The sequence below is a fragment of the Parambassis ranga genome, chromosome 10 (assembly GCF_900634625.1).
Source record: "Parambassis ranga chromosome 10, fParRan2.1, whole genome shotgun sequence".
NCBI lineage: Eukaryota > Metazoa > Chordata > Actinopteri > Ambassidae > Parambassis > Parambassis ranga.
Window position 1 is genome coordinate 23,719,330 of NC_041031.1, and position 23,490 is coordinate 23,742,819.

Consider the following 23,490-nt stretch of genomic DNA (forward strand, 5'->3'; position numbering starts at 1 on the left):
TCTCTGTGTGTGTGTCTCTGTCTCTGTGTGTCTCTGTGTGTGTGTCTGTGTGTGTGTGTCTGTGTGTGTGTGTGTGTCTCTGTGTGTGTGTCTCTGTCTCTGTGTGTGTGTCTGTGTGTGTGTGTCTGTGTGTGTGTGTGTGTGTGTTTTCAGCTGAAGTCATTAACAGTGGTTCTGTGAGGAGGATTTAAATCTCGCGGTCACAGTTTAGTGAGAATAAATACAGAGAGGAAGAGGAGGGAGCTCCTCACTTGTGTTTTCAAAGCTCAGTGTTTATAGAACTTTATACCCAGACCTCCTCCTCCTCTCTCCTCCTCCTCCTCCTCTCTCTCTCCTCCTCATCTTCCTCACTCTCCTCCTCCTCTCTCGCCTCCTCCTCCTCTCTCTCCTCCTCCTCCTCTCTCTCCTCCTCATCTTCCTCACTCTCCTCCTCCTTTCTTCTTCCTCTCCACCTCTCTCCCTCCTCTTCCTCCATCCTTCTCTCCCTCTCTCGTATTCTTCTTCGAGTCAGATGAAGAAAGTTTCTCATTCGTTTCCATCAGATTGAAGTTTTTTTGTTGTTGAATCATCATCTTGTAATCAGATTACTCTCAGATTACCTCTGAGCGGTGGAACACTGTGTGTTTCTGTTTGTTGCTAATAAAGGTCTCACACCTATTATTAAAGTGGGGGTGTCGTCTCCATGGAAACCCGCCCTCTGCTCCTCTGTAGGCGCCGCGCTGCGTCAGGGCTCCGGTGGAGGCTTTTATTTTGAAAGAATGGATTTTGAAACTCTCTGAGCTGCTGATCAATAAGAAACACTCTGATGTTTCTTCTTCTGATGCTCATCTTTGACTTGGCAGCAAGATGCTGACACCTGCAGGAGTCTAATCCACACACACACACACACACACACACACACACACACACTCTCTCTCTCTGTCTCTCTCTCTCTCTCTCTCTCTCTCTCTGTCTGCGACCTTGGCTGCTGCCCTCTCCTCAGGGGTTGGAAGGCCTCACACACGCTCCTGCAGGCTGTTGTCATGGTACGAGCTGTTACTGCTGCCCTGTGTTCAGCTTGAGCCCAGCTCTGTGTGTGTGTGTGTGTGTGACACTAGTTAATCTTTACTCAGACCGTGTGTGTAACGCTTCCAGCCCCTTGTCGTGCTGCTGTTGGTTCTGTGCCTGAATGTGGCCGCAGCATTTTAAGGCCCGTTTATTCTGCTCTTATTTTGAAAGTCAGGATGGAGTCTCCAAGCTGAGAGGGTGTATGTTATATTTCCACATTTTAACAGCGCCTGACATTTAAAAACACGCCAGCAAGTGAAACCCAAAGACCACAGCAAGCTAATAATAACCCCACGTCCAGCCTGCAGCCTTTCACTTCTCCACTGTCTCCACTCGGGCCTGTGTGTCCGTGTGGACGTCACATCTTAAACACAGCTGCAGCAGGAAACAGACTTCATGCTGAGTCTTCCTCCTGCAGCGCCACCATCAGGTCAGTGTTTTCATTTAACACTTTGGGACCGAACACCTGCAGAGGGTGGACTTCAGTGACACTCAGACACAGTCAGGGTGATGCCAACAGTAACATGATGAGTGTGTGCTACCACACACACACACACACACACACACACACACACTCCGCCTGGTGTGTGTGTGTTTCCTGGAGAGTCCAAGATGCTGTGAAAGGAGCTGATGAATATTTGATGTGAGCTGCTGCAGGTCGGGTTGCACTCTGAAGGCCTCGGAGCTTCAGCTCTTCGTGTGTGTGTGGGAGGAGCTTCTGAAAATCGTCTTGATGAACAAACAGCTGATCCGTGGGTGTCACACACAGACGGCCATGTTTCCCTTCACGCTCAGACAATGCACCATCAACCTGCTGTTTACTCACTGATGGAGGAAGCACTGGCTGTGCTGCAGTACAAATCTGTTTTGTCTCTGCAGGTGCTGTGTGTGTCTGTGTGTGTCTGTGTGTGTGTGCTTCATGCTTATGACTGTAAAACAAACAGCAGGAATTATTTTTACAAACTTCAAAGGTCACATTTTTGTGGATGATTAAAGTTTCTGATCAGCTGATTCTTGCAGCTTTAAAGTGTCCAACCTGACACTGAGCAGCTCTTCACACTGTGTGTGTGTGTATGTGTGTGTGTGTGTGTGTGTGTGTGTCTGTGTGTGTGTGCTGTGTGTCTGTGTGTGTGTGTGTGCTAGAGGTATCAGGAGGACAACATGTGACCCACTGCCTCCAGCATGTGACTGAGTGTGTGTGATTGTATGTTTGTGGACGTGACCTTTGACCTCCTGTTCTTTTTTTGAGGACACTGGCTCTTTGTTTTTTAGATGCTCGGAGCTCAGAGACTTAAACTGATGAAACCTTTTGACTCACATGTTGAAGAATTCGCAGATGTTGTTTCCTCTTCATCACTTTATCATCAGCTGGAACAGTTCGGCGCTCTGTGAAAACCTCATGAGAAACTCCAGCGTGTGCTGAGGAAGTGAAATCCTGGCATCATGTAATCTAGTTTTTTTGGACTGAGGTCGCAAAGAATTACTGAACGTTTGGAGACGAATAGATCATGGAGGTGGCGTCAACATGGCTGTTAAACCTGATGTCATCTGACCATGTGACCACAGCTGTGAATGGAGAGGGTGGATGGTGGCTGTGACCTGCCTGCAGACTGTCATGTAGTGGGCGGGGCTTCAGTCCATCTTCCTCTGCAGAGCTGTTGTCATGGAAACCTTCGACCTCAAAGTGGGTGCTGTTCTGCAGTAGAGCTGACGCCCAGGTGCTGCAGCATCATCGTCTCCAACCAACACGGCGCTGTGTGACTACATCTGACATCAGAACTGTGAGACAACACTGCCACCAGCAGGTCAGACTTGGAATTACATTTACTGTCCCGTTACCATACCGGCACCGTGGAGCGCCGAGCGAGCAGGAGATCGGCTGATGTGCGTCCGTCTGTCAAATGTGTTCAGAGATGGCTTCAGAAAACGAAACACTTCATTTATTAAACCACAGCTCCCTCAACACAGCAGAGTGATATTTAATCTGCACAAACAGGTATAAACAGGACACGTATTTAAATATGGGAGGAGGAAGAGGAGGAGGAGGAGGAGGAAGAGGAGGAAGAGGAGGAGGAGGAGGAAGAGGAGGAGGAAGAGGAGGAAGAGGAGGAGGAGGAGGAAGAGGAGGAAGAGGAGGAGGAAGAGGAAGAGGAGGAGGAAGAGGAGGAAGAGGAGGAGGAGGAGGAGGAGGAGGAGGAGGAGGAGGAGGAGGAGGAGGAGGAAGAGGAGGAGGAGGAGGAAGAGGAGGAAGAGGAGGAGGAGGAGGAAGAGGAGGAAGAGGAGGAAGAGGAGGAGGAGGAGGAAGAGGAGGAGGAGGAGGAGGAGGAGGAAGAGGAGGAAGAGGAGGAGGGGGAGGAAGAGGAGGAAGAGGAGGAGGGGACAGGGAGTCTGCACTGAATCAGATCAGCTTCCTCACACAGAGCCAGCCATCTGTCTACCAGAAACAGTGTGTGTGTGTCTCTGTGTGTGTGTGTGTGTGTGTGTGTGTCTCTGTGTGTGTCTGTGTGTGTGTGTTTACTGTAAGTGAGTAATGTGAGCGTCCAGGCGAACGGCAGCATGTGTGTGAGTGTGATTCACTTTCATTAGATTAGCTGTTTCAATCTCTCGCTGTCATTCAATCCAGCTCAGACCGCTCAGCTGCAGCGACGCTCTAACACTGACAGCGAGGGGAAAGCAGACGCCATCATGGAGGAGGCACGCGACGCACACACACACACACACACACACACACACATCGATTAAAACTCAAAACCGGTTGCTGAGTGTCTGTTTGGGGTTAAATTTGACATACGTCTGTGTCAGAAATCCATGACACTACATGTCTCTGACATTCTCCTGGTTACCATGGTGACAGGTCCAGCTGGACACCCCAGTCTGAAGTTAGCCCCACAGCCTTCATCATTCTCTCAGCTGTCACAGCTCTGGGCTGTCCTGGGCTGTTTGCAGAAGGTGCCTTCAGCGGCCGTGATAACGCCCACTGAACGGTCTGTCTGCGGGACGAGCTTCCCTCTGCTGTGTCAGAGCTGCTAACGCTAGCTTCTGATTGGCCAACATGGCTTTAGGGGTGGGGTGGGGTTGTAGCGCCCCCTGCTGGTTTGGCATGAGGGACAGTTGTGTTTTGATTCGGACATGCTCGGGTTGAGGTGCTCGTCTCTGTCCTCCCTGTCCTCCCTGTGTTGGTGTCCATGACAGCACGGCCAAAGTGGGCGGAGCCGCAGCCTGATTACATCAGCCGGGAGGAGCGGCCGGTGCTGATGGGGATCATGAGAATGTGAGTGAGACAAATGTCCTCTGTCGGCATGATCTCTATTTATAGAGCACAGAGCAGAGACCCCGAAGGACTACACACAGACACAGACACACACACAGACACACACAAACACACACACAGCCACACAGACACACACAGCCACACACACACACACAAACACAGCCACACAGCCACAGACACAGCCACACACACACACACAAACACACACACAGGCCTCTGGGTCAAACAGCCTCTCTCTGTTATATCTTTTGTACGGTGGCTCAGAGAGTCCATCCCTGTGAGCACAGAGGGCTGATATCAGCAGGAGCAGGAGAGGAGAAACTCGGAGTTAAACAGGTGGAGGAGGTGGAGGAGGCGCAGCGTGGCGTGATGAAACCTGAGGTGTTGTGGTTAATTGGTTGGTATTTCAGTTTCCCTCCAGATGTGGCCCCTCGCTCTCTAAATGCCCCCTTTATGTCGGAGGCGGCTCAAGTCTTTCCACAAACCCTCTCATTCAGAAGCTGCTACCTGACTCCGGCCACCTCCACCTCCCACACGGGAGGAGCAGGAGGGGCGGAGGAGGCGTCCGGGCCCCGGGGTTCACGCTGACTCAGACCAAGTCCTTCCAGAAGAAGACTGCAGCACTGACACACACAGACACACACAGACACACACAGCACAGACACACACACAGACACACACAGACACACACACACAGACACACACAGACACACACAGACACACACAGCACACACACACACAGACACACACAGCACAGACACACACAGACACACACAGACACACAGAACAGACACACAGCACAGACACACACAGACACACACACACACAGACACACACACAGCACAGACACACACACAGACACACACACAGCACAGACACACACACAGACACACACACAGCACAGACACACACACAGAGACACACAGAGACACACACAGACTGCAGACTTCTGGACCTCAGCTGAATATTAGCCCAGTGTGTGTTGTTGTGTGGTTGTGTAGTGGATGTGTGTAACGGGTGGAGCCTGCTGCCTGTGTTTGTCGTAGTGCTGATGAAGGTGCAGCTCGTGTCTGTGGTCAGAGGGTCATCATCACTTCCTCATTAGTGTCATCAGATCAGCTGCTCACCATCATGGCGGTGCTGGCAGAGAGCTGCTGTCCTGGTGCAGCCTGACAGACTCCGATGGACCCGATCAGACCCGATCAGAGGATGTGTTGATCTGAGTCTTCAGGTCACCTGTTGTAGGTTCAGTCCAGGGATTTGTTGAAACACAGGTTCTTTCCTGGTGTGATCATACCGACCCCCCCTCTACACCTCCAAACAAACGAACCCTGACCCTGACCTTTGACCTGTCAGGACACATCACTGCGTCCTTTAATCCAACATGTCTGTCAAATCTGGATGGACGTCGTCAGAGTGCTGTTAAAATCTCACATTCAGAGGAACCCACGATAAAAACAGACTCAGGAGGAGCCGAACATCCAGACTCAGCAGTTACAGGCAGAAGAATTCTGTGTGTGTGTGTGTGTGTGTGTGTGTGTGTGTGTGTGTGTGTGTGTGTGTGTGTGTGTGTGTGTGTGTGTCTGTGTGCGTGTGTGTGTGTCTGTCTGTGTGTGTGTCTGTGTGTGTCTGTGTGTGTGTGTGTGTCTGTGTGTGTGTGTCTGTCTGTGTGTCTGTGTGCGTGTGTGTGTGTCTGTCTGTGTGTGGTCTGTGTGTGTGTGTCTGTGTGTGTGTGTGTGTGTGTGTGTGTGTCTGTGTGTGTGTGTCTGTCCTGTCTGTCTGTGTGTGTGTCTGTCTGTCTGTGTGTCTGTGTGTGTGTGTCTGTCTCTGTGTGTGTCTGTGTGTGTGTGTCTACTGTAGTAAAGTATGGGTTCACACACACGCACTCCAGGGGAAGAACCTGATTGGCTGACGGAGATAAGAATCTCGTTACCACGTCAACGGTTGAGTGCCCTGTCTGTCAAGCGTCTGTTCCCACGGTAACAAAAGCTCCTATTTCCCCTGCCGGACCCCCATGCCCCTAACCCCTCTGTACACACACACACACATTTCAAAGAGATGGGAAAGTTTCCAGTCAGTGTGCCCGAAGCAGAGATGGGAACTCTGTGTGTGTGTGTGTGTGTGTGTGTGTGTGTGTGTGTGTGTGTGTGTGGTACTTCTGTCTTTGTGAGGACATTGTTGGAGCTTGTTGTTCTGTTTGACATTGGTAATGTGAACTTCAGGGAGTCCTCACAAACATAGTAAAATGGCAGCGTTGGATTATTTGCCTGACTGATCCTGTTAGAGGGAAACACACACACACACACACACACACACACACACACAGAATGCTTTTAAGAAAACATAAAGTTTAGTCTTTAGAGGACTCGTCAAGTTAAGCCTCTTAGCAGCAAAGTGTTGTTGTGAAAACACACACAGTAAAATATTAATGTGAAAGAAACAGCCCTGAAACAAAACACACACACACACACACACACACACACACACACACCTGGTCTCTGGTGTGAGAATTAAGTGGTGTGTGTGCTCTGTGTGACCCCGGCCTCCTCCAGGATCCAGTCTGATGCCGCTCAGAAATTCACACAGGAAACAGGATTTGTGTACAGAGGCTGTGTCTGATCGGTGTTTACATGTATCGCCCCCCTGTGGCCACATGGATACAGTGCATGTCTAGTGTTGTTCTGGGCGGGACTTATCACCATGGTAGCCAGTAAAATGGCTGCCCTGTCAGAGGGTTTGTTTTGACCAAAACCCAACCACAAGTACAAACTAAACGTGCGGCTCATATGTGAGGAAACTCAGAAGGTCGAAGCTCGGCGTGGAGGCTCCAGCTGACGCCATGTTGACGGCGCCGGACTCCACCTACAGGCCCTTTCAGGCAGAACGCAACATGTTGCAAAGTATGTTTAAAATGTCAGAGTGCCGCTCCAAACATCTGGAAGGAGCAGGCTGCTGAAGTGTCTGAATGAAGTGAGAGGTTAAAGAGAGCGCTCACACACACACTCACACACACACACTCACACACACACACTCACACACACACACACACGCACACCGCCAGCTGCAGGGAGACACACTGCTGCCTTGTTTAAAGACAAGTGATACTTGAGCTGAATGACTGTGTGTGAACAGACCGCTCAGTGTAAAGTCCTCTCACTCAGCACACACACACACTCACACACACACTCACACACACACTTGAACAGATCGTCTGCAGAGCTGTGTGTTTGCATGCTGTGTGTCTGAATGTTGCCTCTTGTGTGTTTCTGGCAGGTCATAAAGGGCTTTGTAAAGGCAGCGGAAGACTCAGCCCACAAAAACCTGCACAGCAGCACAGTCGCTGTGTCATGTTGTGTGTCATGTTGTGTGTCATGTTGTGTGTCGTTTGTGTGTCTTTGTACCTCTTTAACCACTTTCACACTGGACCAAAAGTCTGTCCGTCATTTGACCTGACGGAGCTAATGGCGGCCAAAAGTGTCCTGACTGTGTCCTCATTCCACACACACAGACACACACACACAGATATCAGCCTGAGGATCAGTTGTGTTGTCCTTGTAGCAGCCAGTCTGACCAGAACAGTGAAGGCCTGTGAGTTTTCTTCTGTTTTCTGGACACAGATGTGTGACGAGGCTCAGTATGGCTGCTCCGTGTGTTACCATGGTAACCTGCTCATCACTTTACTGACAGAAATCAGTGAGTAAAAAAAAAAAATTCAATTTCCTGTTTAAAATCCAGCTGCTGGGATCCAGCGATTAGCCTGGTCCCAGTGATGATGATACATCCTATAATTACAGTGAGGCTGTTTAATTAGAGCTCCTGCAGTAATTGGGTCATGTGATATTAATTGAAACATGTGAATATCAGAGCTGAAGGATGGTGGTGTGTGTGTGTGTGGGGGGGGGGGTCGCCGTGGTAACTGCAGCTCATCAGCTGCCTGACTGCCAGGTCAGAAGGGGGTCAAGTGTGTTAGAGTGCCGACAAACCACAAGCTGTGACCTTTGACCCCGAGTCTCTGCTGACAGTCCGTGTGTCTGTCTCTGTCCACATATTCGGCTGTATTCAGCAAATCTGACACTTTCAAAATAAAAGTCTGTCCATCATTTAGAACACACATTAGCTTAGTGCTGACTGTCAGAGCTGAAGAGTGTTCGTGCTCACATTAATTATTTACTGAGTGTGTTAACCTCACATTCTCTCAGTCTGGATCAGGAAACACGTCTGACTCCTGTCACATGACCAGTCAGTGTGTTCTGATTGGTCCGTTATTCAGACAGAGATCAGCTGTAGTCAGTGAGCTGGAAGAGGCGTTCAGGTGCACCTTTGTCATGTAGGGTCAAGACTCTGTGTTGGGCTGGCTCTGCAGCGCCCCCTTTCAGTGACATGTGAACTGACCCTCTCCTTCCTGATTGGCTGCGTGGGAGCAGCAGAGGATGCTGGGAGCTGCAGGTCAGCAGGCGTTTCTGATGCAGCGCCGGCAGGCTGACAGGGCGGTCAGACGTCTGGTGATGACAGACAGGAAGTGTTTACTGTGGGCGCCTATAGACAGGAAGCCATTATCATGACGACAGGAAGTCGCTCTCTGCATCATATGGAGAGGAAGCTTATCAGACTGCACGCAAAGCTGATGATGCATCTGTCATGTGACCTCCGGCTGCACGCAGCAGGCAGACTCTGGCTCCTTCACACAACGTGGAGAGATTAACAGGCGCCTTCAAATAAAATACTGAAGTCATCCATCTTGGTAGAAAGACTGATCACTCCACACTGATCCATGTTCCATAATCAATAACTCCACGCAGCTCTGTTCAGCCGTAGCTGTTGAGTTGTATCACTCGACCAGAAGCCGCCAACATGGCTGCCACATTAGCATGGGTGCTACAACAAAGCTGAGCAGTCGAGTGTGAGGAGGAGGCGGCGAGGCGTTCAGGATCAGACAGCTGGAGGAAAACAGAGCCTCCGTCTGACTGAGACGTTCTGACGTTTGACTGAAAGTCTGAAGCGCTTCGTTCAGAGCGTCAGACTGAGGAGAGGCCGCCTGTTAGCACGCCGTCTGTCTGTCCATCAGCCAGCTCTGTTACCATGACAACCAGGGTGTGTGTGTGTGTGTGTGAAGGAATCGATGGGACTCTCACACCATCTCCAATCACTCAACAATCACACACACACACACACACACGTCCTCCAGACTGTGAAGCGTGTCCTCCTCACCGTCTCAGCTGCTGATCACACACACACACGCACACACACACACTCTCTGAATACCAACACGTCCTCTTAGAGGAGACATGTTGGACTGTTGGAGACGTCCTGATGAAAGCTGGTGTTTCAGGACAGACATGTCCATCACTGTGAGTCTTTTGCTGTCTTTCACTGCTCTGTCCTCTGTGTGTGTCTGTGTCTACTGTGAGTGTGCGCTGGTTGTGTTGGCTCCGTGGAGTTTCTGAAGCTTTACCGTATATTTCAGCATAGCAGCATTTTTTAAAGTGTGGACAGCACGACCACGTCTTTCCAACATGGGACGAGGCTGTACCTCAGGGTGACAGGGACCAGGAGGCTGCTTCTTCTTCTTCTGCTGCCTTTGTTTAGTACTGGGTGCACGGTCGGGCCGCAATGAAGACACGAGCGGACCAGGTTTGGACCGCGGGCCATACTTTGCCCAGGTCTGCTGGGTCCCTGTGACGGCCATAACGATCCCCACATGAACGCAGGGTAACTCATGACGAGCAGCTGAGGTGTTCCTGTGTGGAGCGGCGGCGGCCGAGCGAGGCGGCAGTGAGGCGGCAGTGAGCTCATGCTGCCCCTCTTTGTCTCTCTGTCTCCGATCGGATGTGACAGCTGATATTGAGAGGAAGCAGCATGTGAAAAACCCCGATCACTGCCAAGCTGACCAGCTCTGAGAGAGAGCAGTCTGCATCACTGTCACACACACAGAGAGACACACAGACACACAGAGAGACACAGAGAGAGACACACAGAGAGACACACAGAGAGAGAGACACAGAGAGACACAGAGACACACAGAGAGACACACAGAGAGACACAGAGAGACACAGAGAGACACACAGAGAGAGAGACACAGAGAGACACAGAGACACACAGAGACACACAGAGACACACAGACACACAGAGAGACACAGAGAGAGACACACAGAGAGACACACAGAGAGAGAGACACAGAGAGACACAGAGACACACAGAGACACACAGAGAGACACACAGAGAGACACAGAGAGAGAGACACAGAGACACACGGAGACACACAGAGAGACACCCAGAGACACACAGAGACACACAGAGAGACACAGAGACACACAGAGACACACAGAGAGACACAGAGAGACACAGAGAGACACACAGAGAGAGAGACACAGAGAGACACACAGAGAGAGAGACACAGAGAGACACACAGAGAGACACACAGAGAGAGAGACACAGAGACACACAGAGACACACAGAGACACACAGAGAGACACACAGAGACACACAGAGAGACACAGAGAGACACACAGAGAGAGAGACACAGAGAGAGACACAGAGAGACACACAGAGAGACACACAGAGAGAGAGACACAGAGACACACAGAGAGACACACAGAGACACACAGAGACACAGAGACACACAGAGACACAGAGACACACAGAGAGACACACACACACACACACACAGTCACACAGTTGGAAAAACAGCAGTATTGACTAAAGGCTCAAATAAACACAAATCCACTCCACACATTGACTGAAACAGGAGCTTAGACGCTGTGTATCCAGCACACACACACAGACACACACACAGACACACACACACACACTCTGTGTGATGAAGTCATGGTGTCAGATGATACTCGGCAGCCTGTGCAGTATCGATCAGCGGTGATCGGCGTGCAGACCAGCTCACAGCCTGAAGCCTGGCAGATGCTTCAGGCTGTGAGCTGGTGTGGAACCAGGTTTGGTTCGGACCAATCAGAGCCCCGTGAGGAAGTGATGTCAGCTCTGTTTGTGTTTGTGTGGCATCACATCTGTTAGTGACAGAGACAGTCGTTTGTACACTTTGGTTTGAGTGTGTGTTCCAGTGAAGCAGCAGGTTCAGATGATGATGAAGAGCTGGGTCTTCACATCAGGTCCAGGTCCTGAAGCTGGGCTCACTCCCACCATTGAATGAGTCCCAGAGCCGGACATGTCTGTGGCCGCGTTCCTGCGTTCCTGGCTGACGGCAGCCGGACTCTGTGGACGCTGCCTTTAGTTTTCCTCCTGCTTTCAGCCTTTTTGGCTAACGTGCTAATGCTCCCATCAGCTGTGTGTCCGCTCTGTAGCTGCTGCTCTCTGTGTTTGGGTCCGTCTGGCTCTGATGCTAATGTTCCTACCAGCTCCGGTCTGTGAGAATTCAAAGAACAGAAGAAGATGGATCTGTGTGTTTGCTTTGTTTAAACCTGACTGTTCTCCACTCGCCTCCTGGTTTCCATCAGCACACAGTCGAGCTCTTATCACGCCGCACATTCTGGCTCTCAGCGTGGAGATAAGGCGGCGGGATCTTGGCACCGGGTTGTTTTTACAGAAAGTTAACTCAGGACGCAGAGGCGGAGGCTTCTCACAGAGGAGGACTGTGGGAGTGGTGTGAAGAATCACAGGCGGGGTGCGAACATTCAGACGTTCAGACCATCTTAACAAGCTTCATCATCAGACAGACATCAGCTGCAGAGAGCGGCAGGTCAGACTCTCTGAGTGTTGGTCATGTGACTCCATCATGGCGTCCTGCTGAGGAGGACAGGACTTTGTGTTTTTACTGAACCTTGTTGGAGTGAGTTCTTCATTTTTGGGGGATTTCATCAAGTTGAAATGTCACAACTCAGATTTGGTGAGATTTTTCACAGATGATGCCTTCAGGGACCATCAGAGTCCCTGGGAATTCTGATGCGTTAGTTTGTTGCTATGGTTACCAACAGATTATTGATTCTGTGTGTTGGCAGTGAATAATTTAAAACACAGGAAGTACGATGATGTCATTCAGTGTTGACGTTCTCTGAACTGTGGTTATTATTTAGCAGCTTTTGGTCTCTGCCTGTCCTCTGCCTGTCCTCAGTCTGTCCTCTGTTAGACTGTCCTCTGCCTGTCTTCTGTTAGTCTGTCCCCTGCCTGTCCTCTGTCTGTCCTCTCTGTCCTCAGTCTGTCCTCTGCCTGTCCTCTCTGTCCTCGGTCTGTCCTCAGTCTGTCCTCAGTCTGTCCTCTGCCTGTCCTCTGTTAGTCTGTCCTCTGTCTGTCCCCTGCCTGTCCTCTGTCTGTCCTATGTTAGTCTGTCCTCTGCCTGTCCTCTGTCTGTCTTCTGTCTGTCCCCTGTTAGTCTGTCCTCTGCCTGTCCTCTGTTAGTCTTCTGCGTGTCCTCTGCCTATCCTCTGTCTGTCCTATGTTAGTCTGTCCTCTGTTAGTCTGTCCTCTGCCTGTCTTCTGCCTGTCCTCTGTTAGTCTGTCCTCTGCCTGTCCTCTGTCTGTCTTCTGTCTGTCGCCTGTTAGTCTGTCCTCTGCCTGTCCTCTGTTAGTCTGTCCTCTGTCTGTCCTCTGCCTGTCCTCTGTCTGTCCCCTGTTAGTCTGTCCTCTGCCTGTCCTCTGTCTGTCCTCTGTTAGTCTGTCCTCTGCCTGTCCTCTGTTAGTCTGTCCTCTGTCTGTCCTCTGCCTGTCCTCTGTCTGTCCCCTGTTAGTCTGTCCTCTGCCTGTCCTCTGCCTGTCTTCTGTCTGTCGCCTGTTAGTCTGTCCTCTGCCTGTCCTCTGTTAGTCTGTCCTCTGTCTGTCCTCTGCCTGTCCTCTGTCTGTCCCCTGTTAGTCTGTCCTCTGCCTGCCCTCTGTCTGTCCTCTGCCTGTCCTCTGTCTGTCCTCTGTTAGTCTGTCCTCTGCCTGTCCTCTGTTAGTCTGTCCTCTGTCTGTCCTCTACCTGTATCATCCGTATTGTGTGTAACCACCTGACCCAACGTGTCTCTGGGACGACTGCTGTCCCGCCATGTTTTGCTGAGTCAGCAGCTTCCTTTCCTTCTCTAATAAACACATCTCTGACTCAGCAGATAAAACTCTGCTGTGTCCTGCTGTGTGTGTAGATATTTTTGTTATGACCCTGTTTCCTGTTTGCGTCCTGTGTTCTTCATAATTTGGTGTAATAACAGTTGACTTGGCTCGAATGATACAAACTGCAGAGAAGCTGCTGTCATGTATCTCTGATTAAACACCATCTGCCGGGAGGAGGAGCAGGAGGGGACCAGCGGGCTGGGGGAGCCCTCATTAGGGACCTCGTTAGGGACCTCGTTAGGGACCTCGCCTCGCTGACCAATCTGTGGGTGAAGCTCAGCCATGTGAGCAGGATCTGTGAGGCGAACCCTCGCTGACACAGTGACGCTGTTTCCCAGCACCGTATCAATGCAGCTATTAACAGAAGTGACGGTGGAATGACGGGACGAAGGTCCAGACATCGTCATCATCATGTGGAGTTATTGACGCCGCTTAGAAGGTCAGAAAATGGCGGCGACACTTGTTGAAGTCACAGGCGTGGATGCGGGTTAGTGCTGCCATCGATGTTTGGAAACAGTGTGTGATGAAACACAGCAGACAGGAAATGAGAATTATTAAATACATTTTACATCAGCGTCTGATCGATTACTGTATTTATTGATCGCTGAGGAACAGCCGGATGTGTTTACACTCTGAGACCTTCCTGTTAGCTGCAGAAGAACCATCAGCTGACTCATGGTTACCTGTGTGTGTGTGTGTGTCTGTGTGTGTGTGTGTGTGTGTGTGTCTGTGTGTGTCTGTGTGTGTGTAGTGTGTCTGTGTGTGTGTGTCTGTCTGTGTGTGTGTCTGTCTGTGTGTGTCTGTGTGTGTGTCTGTGTGTGTGTGTGTGTCTGTGTGTGTGTCTGTGTGTGTGTAGTGTGTCTGTGTGTGTGTGTCTGTCTGTGTGTGTGTCTGTCTGTGTGTGTCTGTGTGTGTGTGTGTGTCTGTGTGTGTGTGTCTGTCTGTGTGTGTCTGTGTGTGTGTGTGTGTGTGTGTGTGTGTGTGTGTGTGTCTGTGTGTGTCTGTGTGTGTGTAGTGTGTCTGTGTGTGTGTGTCTGTCTGTGTGTGTGTCTGTCTGTGTGTGTCTGTGTGTGTGTGTGTGTGTGTGTGTGTGTCTGTGTGTGTGTGTCTGTGTGTGTGTGTGTGTCTGTGTGTGTGTAGTGTGTCTGTGTGTGTGTGTGTGTGTCTGTGTGTGTGTGTAATCTCATTACCTATGATTGCTGCTCTTATATTATTATAGTCCCACACACACATTAGTAGTGTGTGACTCAGCCGGCGCCTCGTGTCAGTGTGTGTCTGTGTGTGTATGATTGTTGTGGTACAGTGCAGGATTACAGTGTGTTAGTGTTGTTCAGCTGTCTATATTCAACTATTGATCTCAGCTGAACGCTGTGTGTGTGTGTGTGTGTGTGTGTCCTCCTCTGTGTCAGGGACAGTTTATCTGTATCACACACAGACGTTAGCTGCTAATAGCTAACTGCTATAAACACACGTAAGAACCAATCAGGACTGAGCTTACTGTCATGTGATGAGCAGTGTGTGAGGCTTTACGTATGAACGTAGACCCTGATATGGACCTTTACTCACTCATGTGACCATGTGACCATGTGATCATGTGTGTGATGCCTTTTAGCAGACTGCAGTGTGTCGAGCTCTCCTGGTTTTAATGCTGTGCTAATCTAAGCTCAGCACATCAGGGAACGGCTGAACTGTCCCTTTAACAGAGCAGCCAGTGTTCATAAAACCAAGAAGTGCAGAGACAGAGAGGAGCAGAGCGCCTGCTGCAGGAAGCCGATTATTTCATCAGAGCAGATAAATAACTGGACAAGAGCATCGTTAAAAACTCATCAGGGCGTGTGTGTGTGTCTGTGTGTGTGTGTGTCTGTGTGTGTCTGTGTGTGTGCGCTCATAAATTCACTGCTGTTATCAGCCAAACAGATGTGACTATTGTGCTCCATTAATGAGGGTTTAGAGGAACAATTACAGCAGAGTGTGTGTGTGTGTGTGTGTGTGTGTGTTACAGCCGACAGACAAACACACATCTGATTTCCCGTGTTGTGTCTGCAGGTCACAAATTGAAGATGTTTCAAAATAAAAGCCTGAGTGAGGCGCAGTGTGTGTGTGTGTGTGTGTGTGTGTGTGTGTGTGTGTGTGCTGTTCCATCAGGTCAGGGTGGCGCCGTGGTTCGTCCCTGTCTGTCTGATGTTTGACAGTCTGAACAGGGCGGACAGTGAAATCTGCGTGTCCTCCAGGGATTACTGCAGATTTACCTTCACACAGCATTAACTCGGTGAGGGATGATGGAGGGTGGAGGGTGGAGGAGGAGGAGGAGGATAATGGCTGCAGCAGATGAAGGATTTAGCATTTTATTTGGATGTTTTTACTCAGATTATGTTTTTTTCCACCTGTTGTTGCTGCTGTTACTGTAATCCTGTGAAGCATCAGGAGGACGCTGCAGGGACGTCAGAGACACGCACGCTGTCCTGTAATCCAAATGTTTAACTGTTTATACTCAAACCACCAGAGGGCGCTGCGTGGGTTCCTGTTCCGGAACGTAACGCCAAAGTAGCTATAGAAAAAAGAGCAGTTACTTCCTGTTCCTGCGCCACATGGTGCCCTGCTCGGCCCGCCCCTGTTTCCAGTGGGAGTGGTGTTAGAAGTGTGAACCTTCATTCTGTCGGTGAGCTGGATCTCAGACCGCTTCCTGTCAGGGTTCTTCTCTCGTGTGTGGCGTCACTTTTCTGCTCGTGTCCTCTGTAACCTCCTCGTCCTCCCGCCTCCTCTCCTGCAGGAGATGTGGTGGATATCTACCAGAGGGAGTTCCTGGCGCTGAGGGAGCGTCTCCATTCAGCCGAACAGGAGAACCTGAGGCGCTCCAAAGAGCTGAACCTGGTCCTGGAGGAGATCAAGAGGGCCATCGCTGAGAAGCAGGCGCTCCGAGACATCAACCGCACCTGGAGCAGCCTGTCCGGTGAGTCTGCTGTCCGTCATCTGAGGGGCTGTTCTGGCACAGAGGTGGTGACCTGTGTGTGTGTGTGTGTGTTCAGAGGAGACCAGGCTGAAGCTGTGGAACGTGAGCAGCAGTAAGAACGTCCTGCAGCTGCCCTCCATCTTCCATCATCTTCCTCACCTGCTGAACAGAGAGGACAGCCTGCAGCCCGCCGTGCACCTGGGCCAGGGCCGCACCGGAGGTAAAACCCAGCACACCTTCACAGTCTGTACACACACCGTTACCCAGCATGCTCCAGAGACCAGCCAGGCTGGCCAAGGTCACTGTGTGTGTGTGTGCAGTCAGATGTATTTATGATGCACTCTGTGCAGAGAGAGAGATAACAGAGATAAGAGGAGACGAAACACAGCAACAAATTCATATTTATCTGTGTGTGTGTGTGGGTCTGTGTGTCTGTGTCTGTGTGTGTCTGTGTGTGTGTGTGTGGGTCTGTGTGTGAGAGAGAGACTAATCTGATTTACAGTACCATTTAAAAGCTTCGGGACAAAACCAGCTAAGTGTATTTTTATGGAACATCCGAAAACAAAAACAAGTTAGACAGCCACCGGCTCTGTCTATTTACTGGAAACTCTGCACGCTGCAGTGTAATTTCATTAAAATGTCATTTTTCTGCCAAACATTCAAACCACCCAGTGCCCCTGTCTATTTCCTGGTTCCTGTTATTGACTTGGATGTGTACGTGTGCACACACAGGGCCCTTCATTGAACCACGGCTTTGTCTATTTCCTGGGAACATTTGCCACTCCTCTGCTCCTCATACTGCACTGTGCATCTGTGTATTTCCTGCAAACATTCAGATTCTCCAGTGGTTGTTTTACATATTAATCCAAAAACATTGACGTTATGTGTCGTGGCGCGGGTCCAGTGTTTGTGCTGGAAATATTGGAAGCTTGCTGTGGAGCCCTTGTTTAACCAGCTCTGTGTATTTGATGTAAATGTTTGACGCTCAGACGTGAGTAAACCGGGCTCTGGCTGTGTGTGTGTGTTCAGATACTTCCTGACAGTCTGGGGCTCTGTGTATTTACTGGATATCTCCAGTGAGCGCTTCTCCTCCATCTTGATGTATTAAAGGAACACTACACCTAAAATCCGAACTGTTGTCTTCATCGTGTGTGTGTGTGTGTGTGTGTGTGTGTGTGTGTGTGTGCAGTCTCCATAGTTATGGGGGTTCCCAGTGTGAAGAGGGAGGTCCACTCCTACCTGACTGACACGCTCAGCTCCCTGATGTCGGAGCTCAGTGCTGCCGAGAAGGACGACTGCGTCATCGTTGTCCTCATCGCTGAGGTCAGTGTGTGTGTGTGTGTGTGTGTGTGTGTGTGTGTGTGTGTGGATAATTGGCTGTCAGAGTGAATGTTTGTTGATGCATGTGCTTCCTCACATGCTTTCTAAAGGCCAGTGGTTTAGTTAATGAACCTCAACACACACACACACACACACACACACACACAGAGTGATAATGTCACTGACTCTCCTCATCCATGCTAATGCTTAACCTCAAGTTGCACTAAGAAGTGCAACAAGGATGGTATGTGTGTGTTTATGATGTGTGTGTCTGCCAGTGTGTGTGTGTTTATGGTGTGGGTGTGTGTGTGTGTTTATGGTGTGTGTGTGTGTTTATGGTGTGTGTGTGTGTTTATGGTGTGTGTGTGTTTATGGTGTGTTGAGCAAGCTGCAGCTCTGTGGAAACACAGAGGCCTGTGATATTACAAACTCTGTGATAACAGACTGAGTGAGTGCCTGTGCTCACAGACAGACTCTGTGTCTGTGGCTCTCAGTCCTGAACCAGCCTGTCCATGTGTGGACTGTCCTGTACGTACAGTGGAGTTTAAATATTATAGATGCGACAGCTGCTGTTGGAGTTTTGGGGAAACTCGGATGGATGTTTCTCTGGACTGTGTCTCCGTGGTCTGATCTTCCTCAGCCTGATCTGTCCAGTTTTCAGTTTGAACAGCTCCCACACTCCTTGCTTTGTTTCCCGGCTCCTCTTCAGGTTTGGGTTCAGATCTGAAGCGGTGACGTGGCGTCTCAGCAGAGAGCAGCCAGAGCGCGTCCAGCTTTTAGAGTGCAGATACGTGTAACATGAATATTACATGGCTGAAGCTGACAGAGCCGAGCGGCGCAGCACGGGAACACAAACCAGCGAGCGCCCTGCAGATGTACCTCACATGATCTCCTGCTACCAGAGTCAGAACATCTGCACTGCTGTTTGAGACACTCTAAAGAACGGAGAGGGACGCCATTACTCTGTGCATGATGCAGCTGATGGTCCCATTTCTGCTGGAAGTACCAGGTCCCACCTCAGGGGCCAGACCTGGGCTCAGCTGGTCGTCCGGTCCCCTAGTCATGTGGGTCCAGGGTCCAGGGTAGGGGTCCGTGGTAGGGTTTGAATGGTAGAGGTCCATGGTAGGGGTCCTTGGTAGAGGTCCATGGTAGGGGTCCTTGGTAGGGGTCCAGGGTAGAGGTCCATGGTAGGGGTCCATGGTAGGGGTCCATGGTAGGGGTCCTTGGTAGGGGTCCAGGGTAGGGGTCCTTGGTAGAGGTCCTTGGTAGAGGTCCATGGTAGGGGTCCTTGATAGGGGTCTGCGGTAGGGGTCCATGGTAGGGGTCCATGGTAGGGGTCCATGGTAGGGGTCCTTGGTAGGGGTCCAGGGTAGGGGTCCTTGGTAGAGGTCCATGGTAGGGGTCCTTGATAGGGGTCTGCGGTAGGGGTCCAGGGTAGAGGTCCATGGTAGGGGTCCATGGTAGGGGTCTGCGGTAGGGGTCCTTGGTAGGGGTCCAGGGTAGAGGTCCATGGTAGGGGTCCTTGGTAGAGGTCCATGGTAGGGGTCCTTGGTAGAGGTCCATGGTAGGGGTCCTTGATAGGGGTCTGCGGTAGGGGTCTGCGGTATCGTTAGCTCATCATCAGCTGTGTGAGACGCCTCCTGCGTTTGTTTCCCTCTTCACAGTGAAATGGGTTCAGGTGTGTTGCATCAGCCTCCAGGTTGAAATGTTTAGTTCTAAGCAGAGATAGTAAGAAGGTGAGACGCTTCACTCCTTGTCGCTTTTCATCATCACCTCCAGAAAAGATAAAAGCAGCTAATGATCCACTGCTAATGTTGTCATCAATTTTTGTGGACTGCAGAAACACAAAGTGACAACAACACCTGAAAACTGGAGCAGGACTGCAGGCAGGTCTGTGTAGGAGCCACAACATCCGGGTCTGAATGTGTCCGTCTTCTCCTCTCAGTTCAGTGACGCCCGTCAGATCCGCTGCGTCTGAATTCAGAGTAAACATTGTGAGTCTGCTCCTCGTTAACACTGAGCTCTGTGGTAAGCTCCACCCAGCTGGCACCTCCAGGACGCCAAAACAAACCACACACGCTCGGCTGTGGCTCCGCTCGCCTGCTGGAAACATGTGTGACCACACCGTGACCTCTGGAGCTCAGTGATTGGCTCCCACAGGGAGTCCATCTGCGCCCTGATTGGCCCGAGCAGGAGGCCCAACTCTGATGTCACTGATTGCTCAAGTTGTTGTTGAAGTTTGAGTGGGAACATGTGTGTGTGTCTGTGTGCGTGTCTGTGTGTGTGTCTGTGTGTGGGTCTGTGTGTGGGTCTGTGTGTATGAACATGTGTTAATTCTGTGTGTGGGTCTGTGTGTATGAACATGTGTGTTATTGTGGGTCCTGCACACAGCAGATAATGAACACTGGAAACTCTGTGAGCCGACTGCAGAGAGAACACCTGTTTACAGAGACACACAACTTCTATACAAAGGGCGACACAAGGACCACTGACACAAAACTACCACAGACAGACACACACAGAGACACACAAAAACAGGTGGTTTGAGAAGTGTGTGTCTGCGAGCGTGGCCTCGGCCTGTGTGTGTGTGTGACACTGACTCTGTGTGTGTCTGTGTGTGTTTTCAGGCTGACCAGCAGTACGCCAGCAGTGTAGCAGACAACCTGAAGCGCCTGTAAGTCCACCTGCATGATGGGATGTGGTTACTACGGCAACACACACAGGGTCATGTGTGCGCTGTCTTTTTGTTGTGTAGTGTTTGATGTCTGCCGTGTGTGAGCAGCTGGAAGTGTGTGTGTGTGTGTCTGTCTGTGTGTGTCATTTTTCTCAAACTTTCCTCTCCTCTCCTCTCTCCTCCTCTCCCCCTCCCCTCTCCTCTCCTCTCCTCTCCTCTCGTTTCCGGTGAGTGTGAGCGTGAGTGGTGGTGGCGGTGTGTGAGTGGCGCGGAGTTCAAACTGGTTTTCTGGTCGGTTTTTCAACTGGTGTTTCTACTGTTACTTTCTGCATCATCAGGTAAGACGGTTTTCTTTACTTTTCTGTGGGGTCTGGTTGCTTTCGGGAGGTATGGCGTCTGTGACGCCGCCTCCAACTATCCGGCAAGGTGCGCGGATAGTCCCTCCAGACGGCTCGGTCTCCGTGGAGGAGGTTCTGTTGGCGGCAGGTGAACAGGTAGGACACGACAACATCTTGTTCGCCTCTCGTATGAACAAGGCGGTTGTCGTGTTCCTAAAAACGGAACCTCAGGTCCACCAATTAATTGAGAGTGGCGTGTTCCTCGGGGACCTGTTTGTGCAGGTGTCCCGCTCACAGCTCCCTCAACGCGGATCACCGTATCCGGCGTTCCGCCGTTCATACCTAATGAGCTGTTAGAGAAGGAGCTCCGCCGCTTTGGAAAATTTGCCAGTGGGTTTAAAACGGTGAGCCTGGGGTGCAAGGACCCCAAACTGAAGCATGTCCAGTCTCTGAGGAGACAGGTGTTCATGTTCCTGGACTCGCCGACACAGACTCTGGAGGTGTCTTTCCGTGTGAAGCAGGGCGACGCTTCCTACATGGTGTACGCGAGCTCAGGACAGATGAAGTGCTTTGAGTGTGGTGATGTGGGGCATAAGAGGTTTGCATGTCCTCATAAGCAGCAGGGAGCGGGTGCGGGCGGCCCCGCTCGCGCCGGGGCGGCGGATCCGCCCGACACCGCGGCTGGCGGGTCTGTCCCCGGCGCGGCGGAAGCCGCCGCCTCTGCTAAAGTTCTTGCTCCGGTGACTGATGTAAATAACGTGGTGATTGTTACAGAGTCAGAGAGGTCCAATGATCTCATCAGTACCGGGTTGAGCAGGAGTGAAAGTCAGCCTGCAGGTGGTGTCATGAGCTCCTCTCAGGCTGCAGACAATAACGTTGCAGCAGAGCTGGTTGGGAACATGGAAGTTCCTGCAAAGCCTCACACTGATCAGGAAGCAGTCTTCAGTGAAGAGGGCCTGCTGTCTGCCAGCCAGGCTTCATGTACCAGAGAAGATATGGAAGAAGACTATGAGTCAGATAACACATCCATCTCTGGCTCTTCCAGCTTGAGCACAGACCTTTACTCGTTAGAAGAGATAAATCTGTTTCTGGATGAAACTTTCAAAAAGTCTGTCAGAGTGGAGGATTATTTCAGGGACACTGATAAATTCATCAGAACAGTTAACATCCTCAAAAGACAAGTTGGTTTCGACCAACTAGATGAAAAGAAGCGTTTCCGGCTTAAGAAACACGTCACTACTCTGAGGAAAATCGGTGGCAAAGCCAGAAGAGTAACAAAATGTAAATGATGATGCAGCACTGGGTGTTATTTTCACTCCTCCGTTTTTTAACTGTTTTTATCTGTCTCTGTTCTTTCTTTGACCTATCTATGAGGAGCCTTAACATTGGTTCTCTTAACATAAATGGCGGGAGGGACAGACAGAAAAGGGCATTAATCTCTGAGGTCTCCAATCAAAACAGGATTGATGTGTTGTTTTTACAAGAGACACACACAGTCACACACGATGAGACAGAGTGGGGTTTATGGTGGAAGGGTCTTTTTAGACTAAGTCATGGAACAAATTTTAGTGCAGGGGTAGCTATTCTTTTTAGAGAAGCTGTCGCTACATCTTTTTATCTTGCACTGAAGTAGTGAAAGGCCGTCTGCTCATTGTTAGAGTAGCCATTGAGGACGTAGTCTACTGCTTTGTTAACATCTATGCCCCAAATAGTGGAGCGGAGAGAGTTATTTTTTACACCCAGTTAAAAAATGAGCTGATAATGCATCAACAGGAGCATATTATTATTGGTGGCGATTTTAACTGCACCTTAGATTTCACTATTGACAGAATTGGTGAAGAACCTCACCCGCAGTCATCTCAGTCCCTGAGCAACGTCATTTTACATCTAGACCTGCTTGATTCTTTTAGAGTCAAACATCCACAATCTCAGCAGTACACCTGGGTCAGGGTCTGCAATAATCAAGTTTGTGCAGCTAGATTAGACAGAATCTACATTTCTAAGTCTCTCAACCCAAGGTTGCTCTCCTCCAGTATTCATCCAGTTGGTTTTACTGATCATCATTTAGTAGCGGTGAGAATAGTGATTTCTTTAGGTGCACGGCCCAAGTCTTATTGGCATTTCAATAATAAATTACTGCTGGACAAAAATTTTTGTCAGGATTTTGGACGCTTTTGGGATCATTGGAGAACTCAAAAGGTTAATTTTTGTTCCCTTAAGTTGTGGTGGGAGGTTGGTAAAGCACAAATACGTGCTTTTTGTCAGCAGTACACCTCCTACTCTTCTGCCAGGATTAAAGCTGCAATTAATGAGCTAGAGTTGGATATTAAGAACATAGAAAAAGGCCTAAATAGGAGTGCAGATGACATCACTGCCCCTTTGCTGAAGGAGAAAAGGTCGGAGCTGAGTTCACTCCTGCAGGAGAGGGTTAAGGGAGCCCTTATCCGATCACGTTTTCTCCAGCTAAAGGACATGGATGCCCCGAGCTCTTTCTTCTTCAATCTTGAGAGATCGGTGGCGGAGAGAAAGCTAATGACATGCCTAAGGCTGCCGGGGGGAAGTACTACCACTGACCCAGTTGAGATGAGGAAGCATGCTATGGACTTCTATGCAGGCCTGTTTGGATCGGAACCTTGTGATCTGGAGTGTCGGGAAGAGCTCCTGAAAGATCTTCCCCAGCTCAGCATAGAGGAAAAGGCTGATCTGGACAAAGATCTGACCCTGGAGGAACTGACATCTGCCGTCAATCAGATGGAGTCTGGACGAGCACCAGGGATCGACGGCCTGCCCATGGACTTTTTTAAAACTTTTTGGAATATCATTGGTCATGATCTTCTCGGAG

General features: G+C 50.3%; 2 protein-coding genes across 4 annotated transcripts in view; one reads left to right on the forward strand and one right to left on the reverse strand.

Moving 5' to 3' along the window:
* The window catches only part of mgat4b (alpha-1,3-mannosyl-glycoprotein 4-beta-N-acetylglucosaminyltransferase B), a 43,924-nt gene that overhangs the window by 2,593 nt on the left and 17,841 nt on the right, over positions 1-23,490 (forward strand). The window contains exons 1-5 of one of the 2 annotated variants that reach the window (XM_028415895.1): positions 12,054-12,170; positions 16,137-16,316; positions 16,393-16,536; positions 17,506-17,639; positions 20,264-20,310. In XM_028415895.1, the coding sequence (XP_028271696.1) occupies positions 12,152-12,170; positions 16,137-16,316; positions 16,393-16,536; positions 17,506-17,639; positions 20,264-20,310 (524 nt within the window). In that variant the 5' untranslated portion in view covers positions 12,054-12,151. Of the gene's footprint in view, positions 1-12,053; positions 12,171-16,136; positions 16,317-16,392; positions 16,537-17,505; positions 17,640-20,263; positions 20,311-23,490 lie in introns of those variants that run through there. The other variant, XM_028415896.1, reaches the window with a different exon arrangement.
* LOC114442392 (vegetative cell wall protein gp1-like) lies at positions 16,520-19,720 on the reverse strand. 2 transcript variants are annotated; one of them, XR_003671342.1, is made up of 2 exons: positions 17,556-19,719; positions 16,520-16,658 (listed from the first exon to the last, which is right to left on the reverse strand). XR_003671342.1 is itself a non-coding variant. In XM_028415898.1 (2 exons), exon 2 carries the CDS (start codon positions 19,145-19,147, stop codon positions 18,572-18,574), a length of 576 nt encoding a protein of 191 aa, XP_028271699.1. In that variant the 5' UTR covers positions 19,148-19,351; positions 19,499-19,720; the 3' UTR covers positions 17,622-18,571. The 2 variants fall into 2 exon arrangements, 1 of the variants encoding a protein (XP_028271699.1); XM_028415898.1 differs by lacking the exon at positions 16,520-16,658 and having other exon boundaries at positions 17,622-19,351; positions 19,499-19,720.

Excerpts from the sequence above, each read along its gene's own strand:
- LOC114442392 (XM_028415898.1), bottom strand. The coding sequence starts at position 19,147 with ATGGACCTCTACCCTGGACCCCTACCAAGGACCCCTACCGCAGACCCC.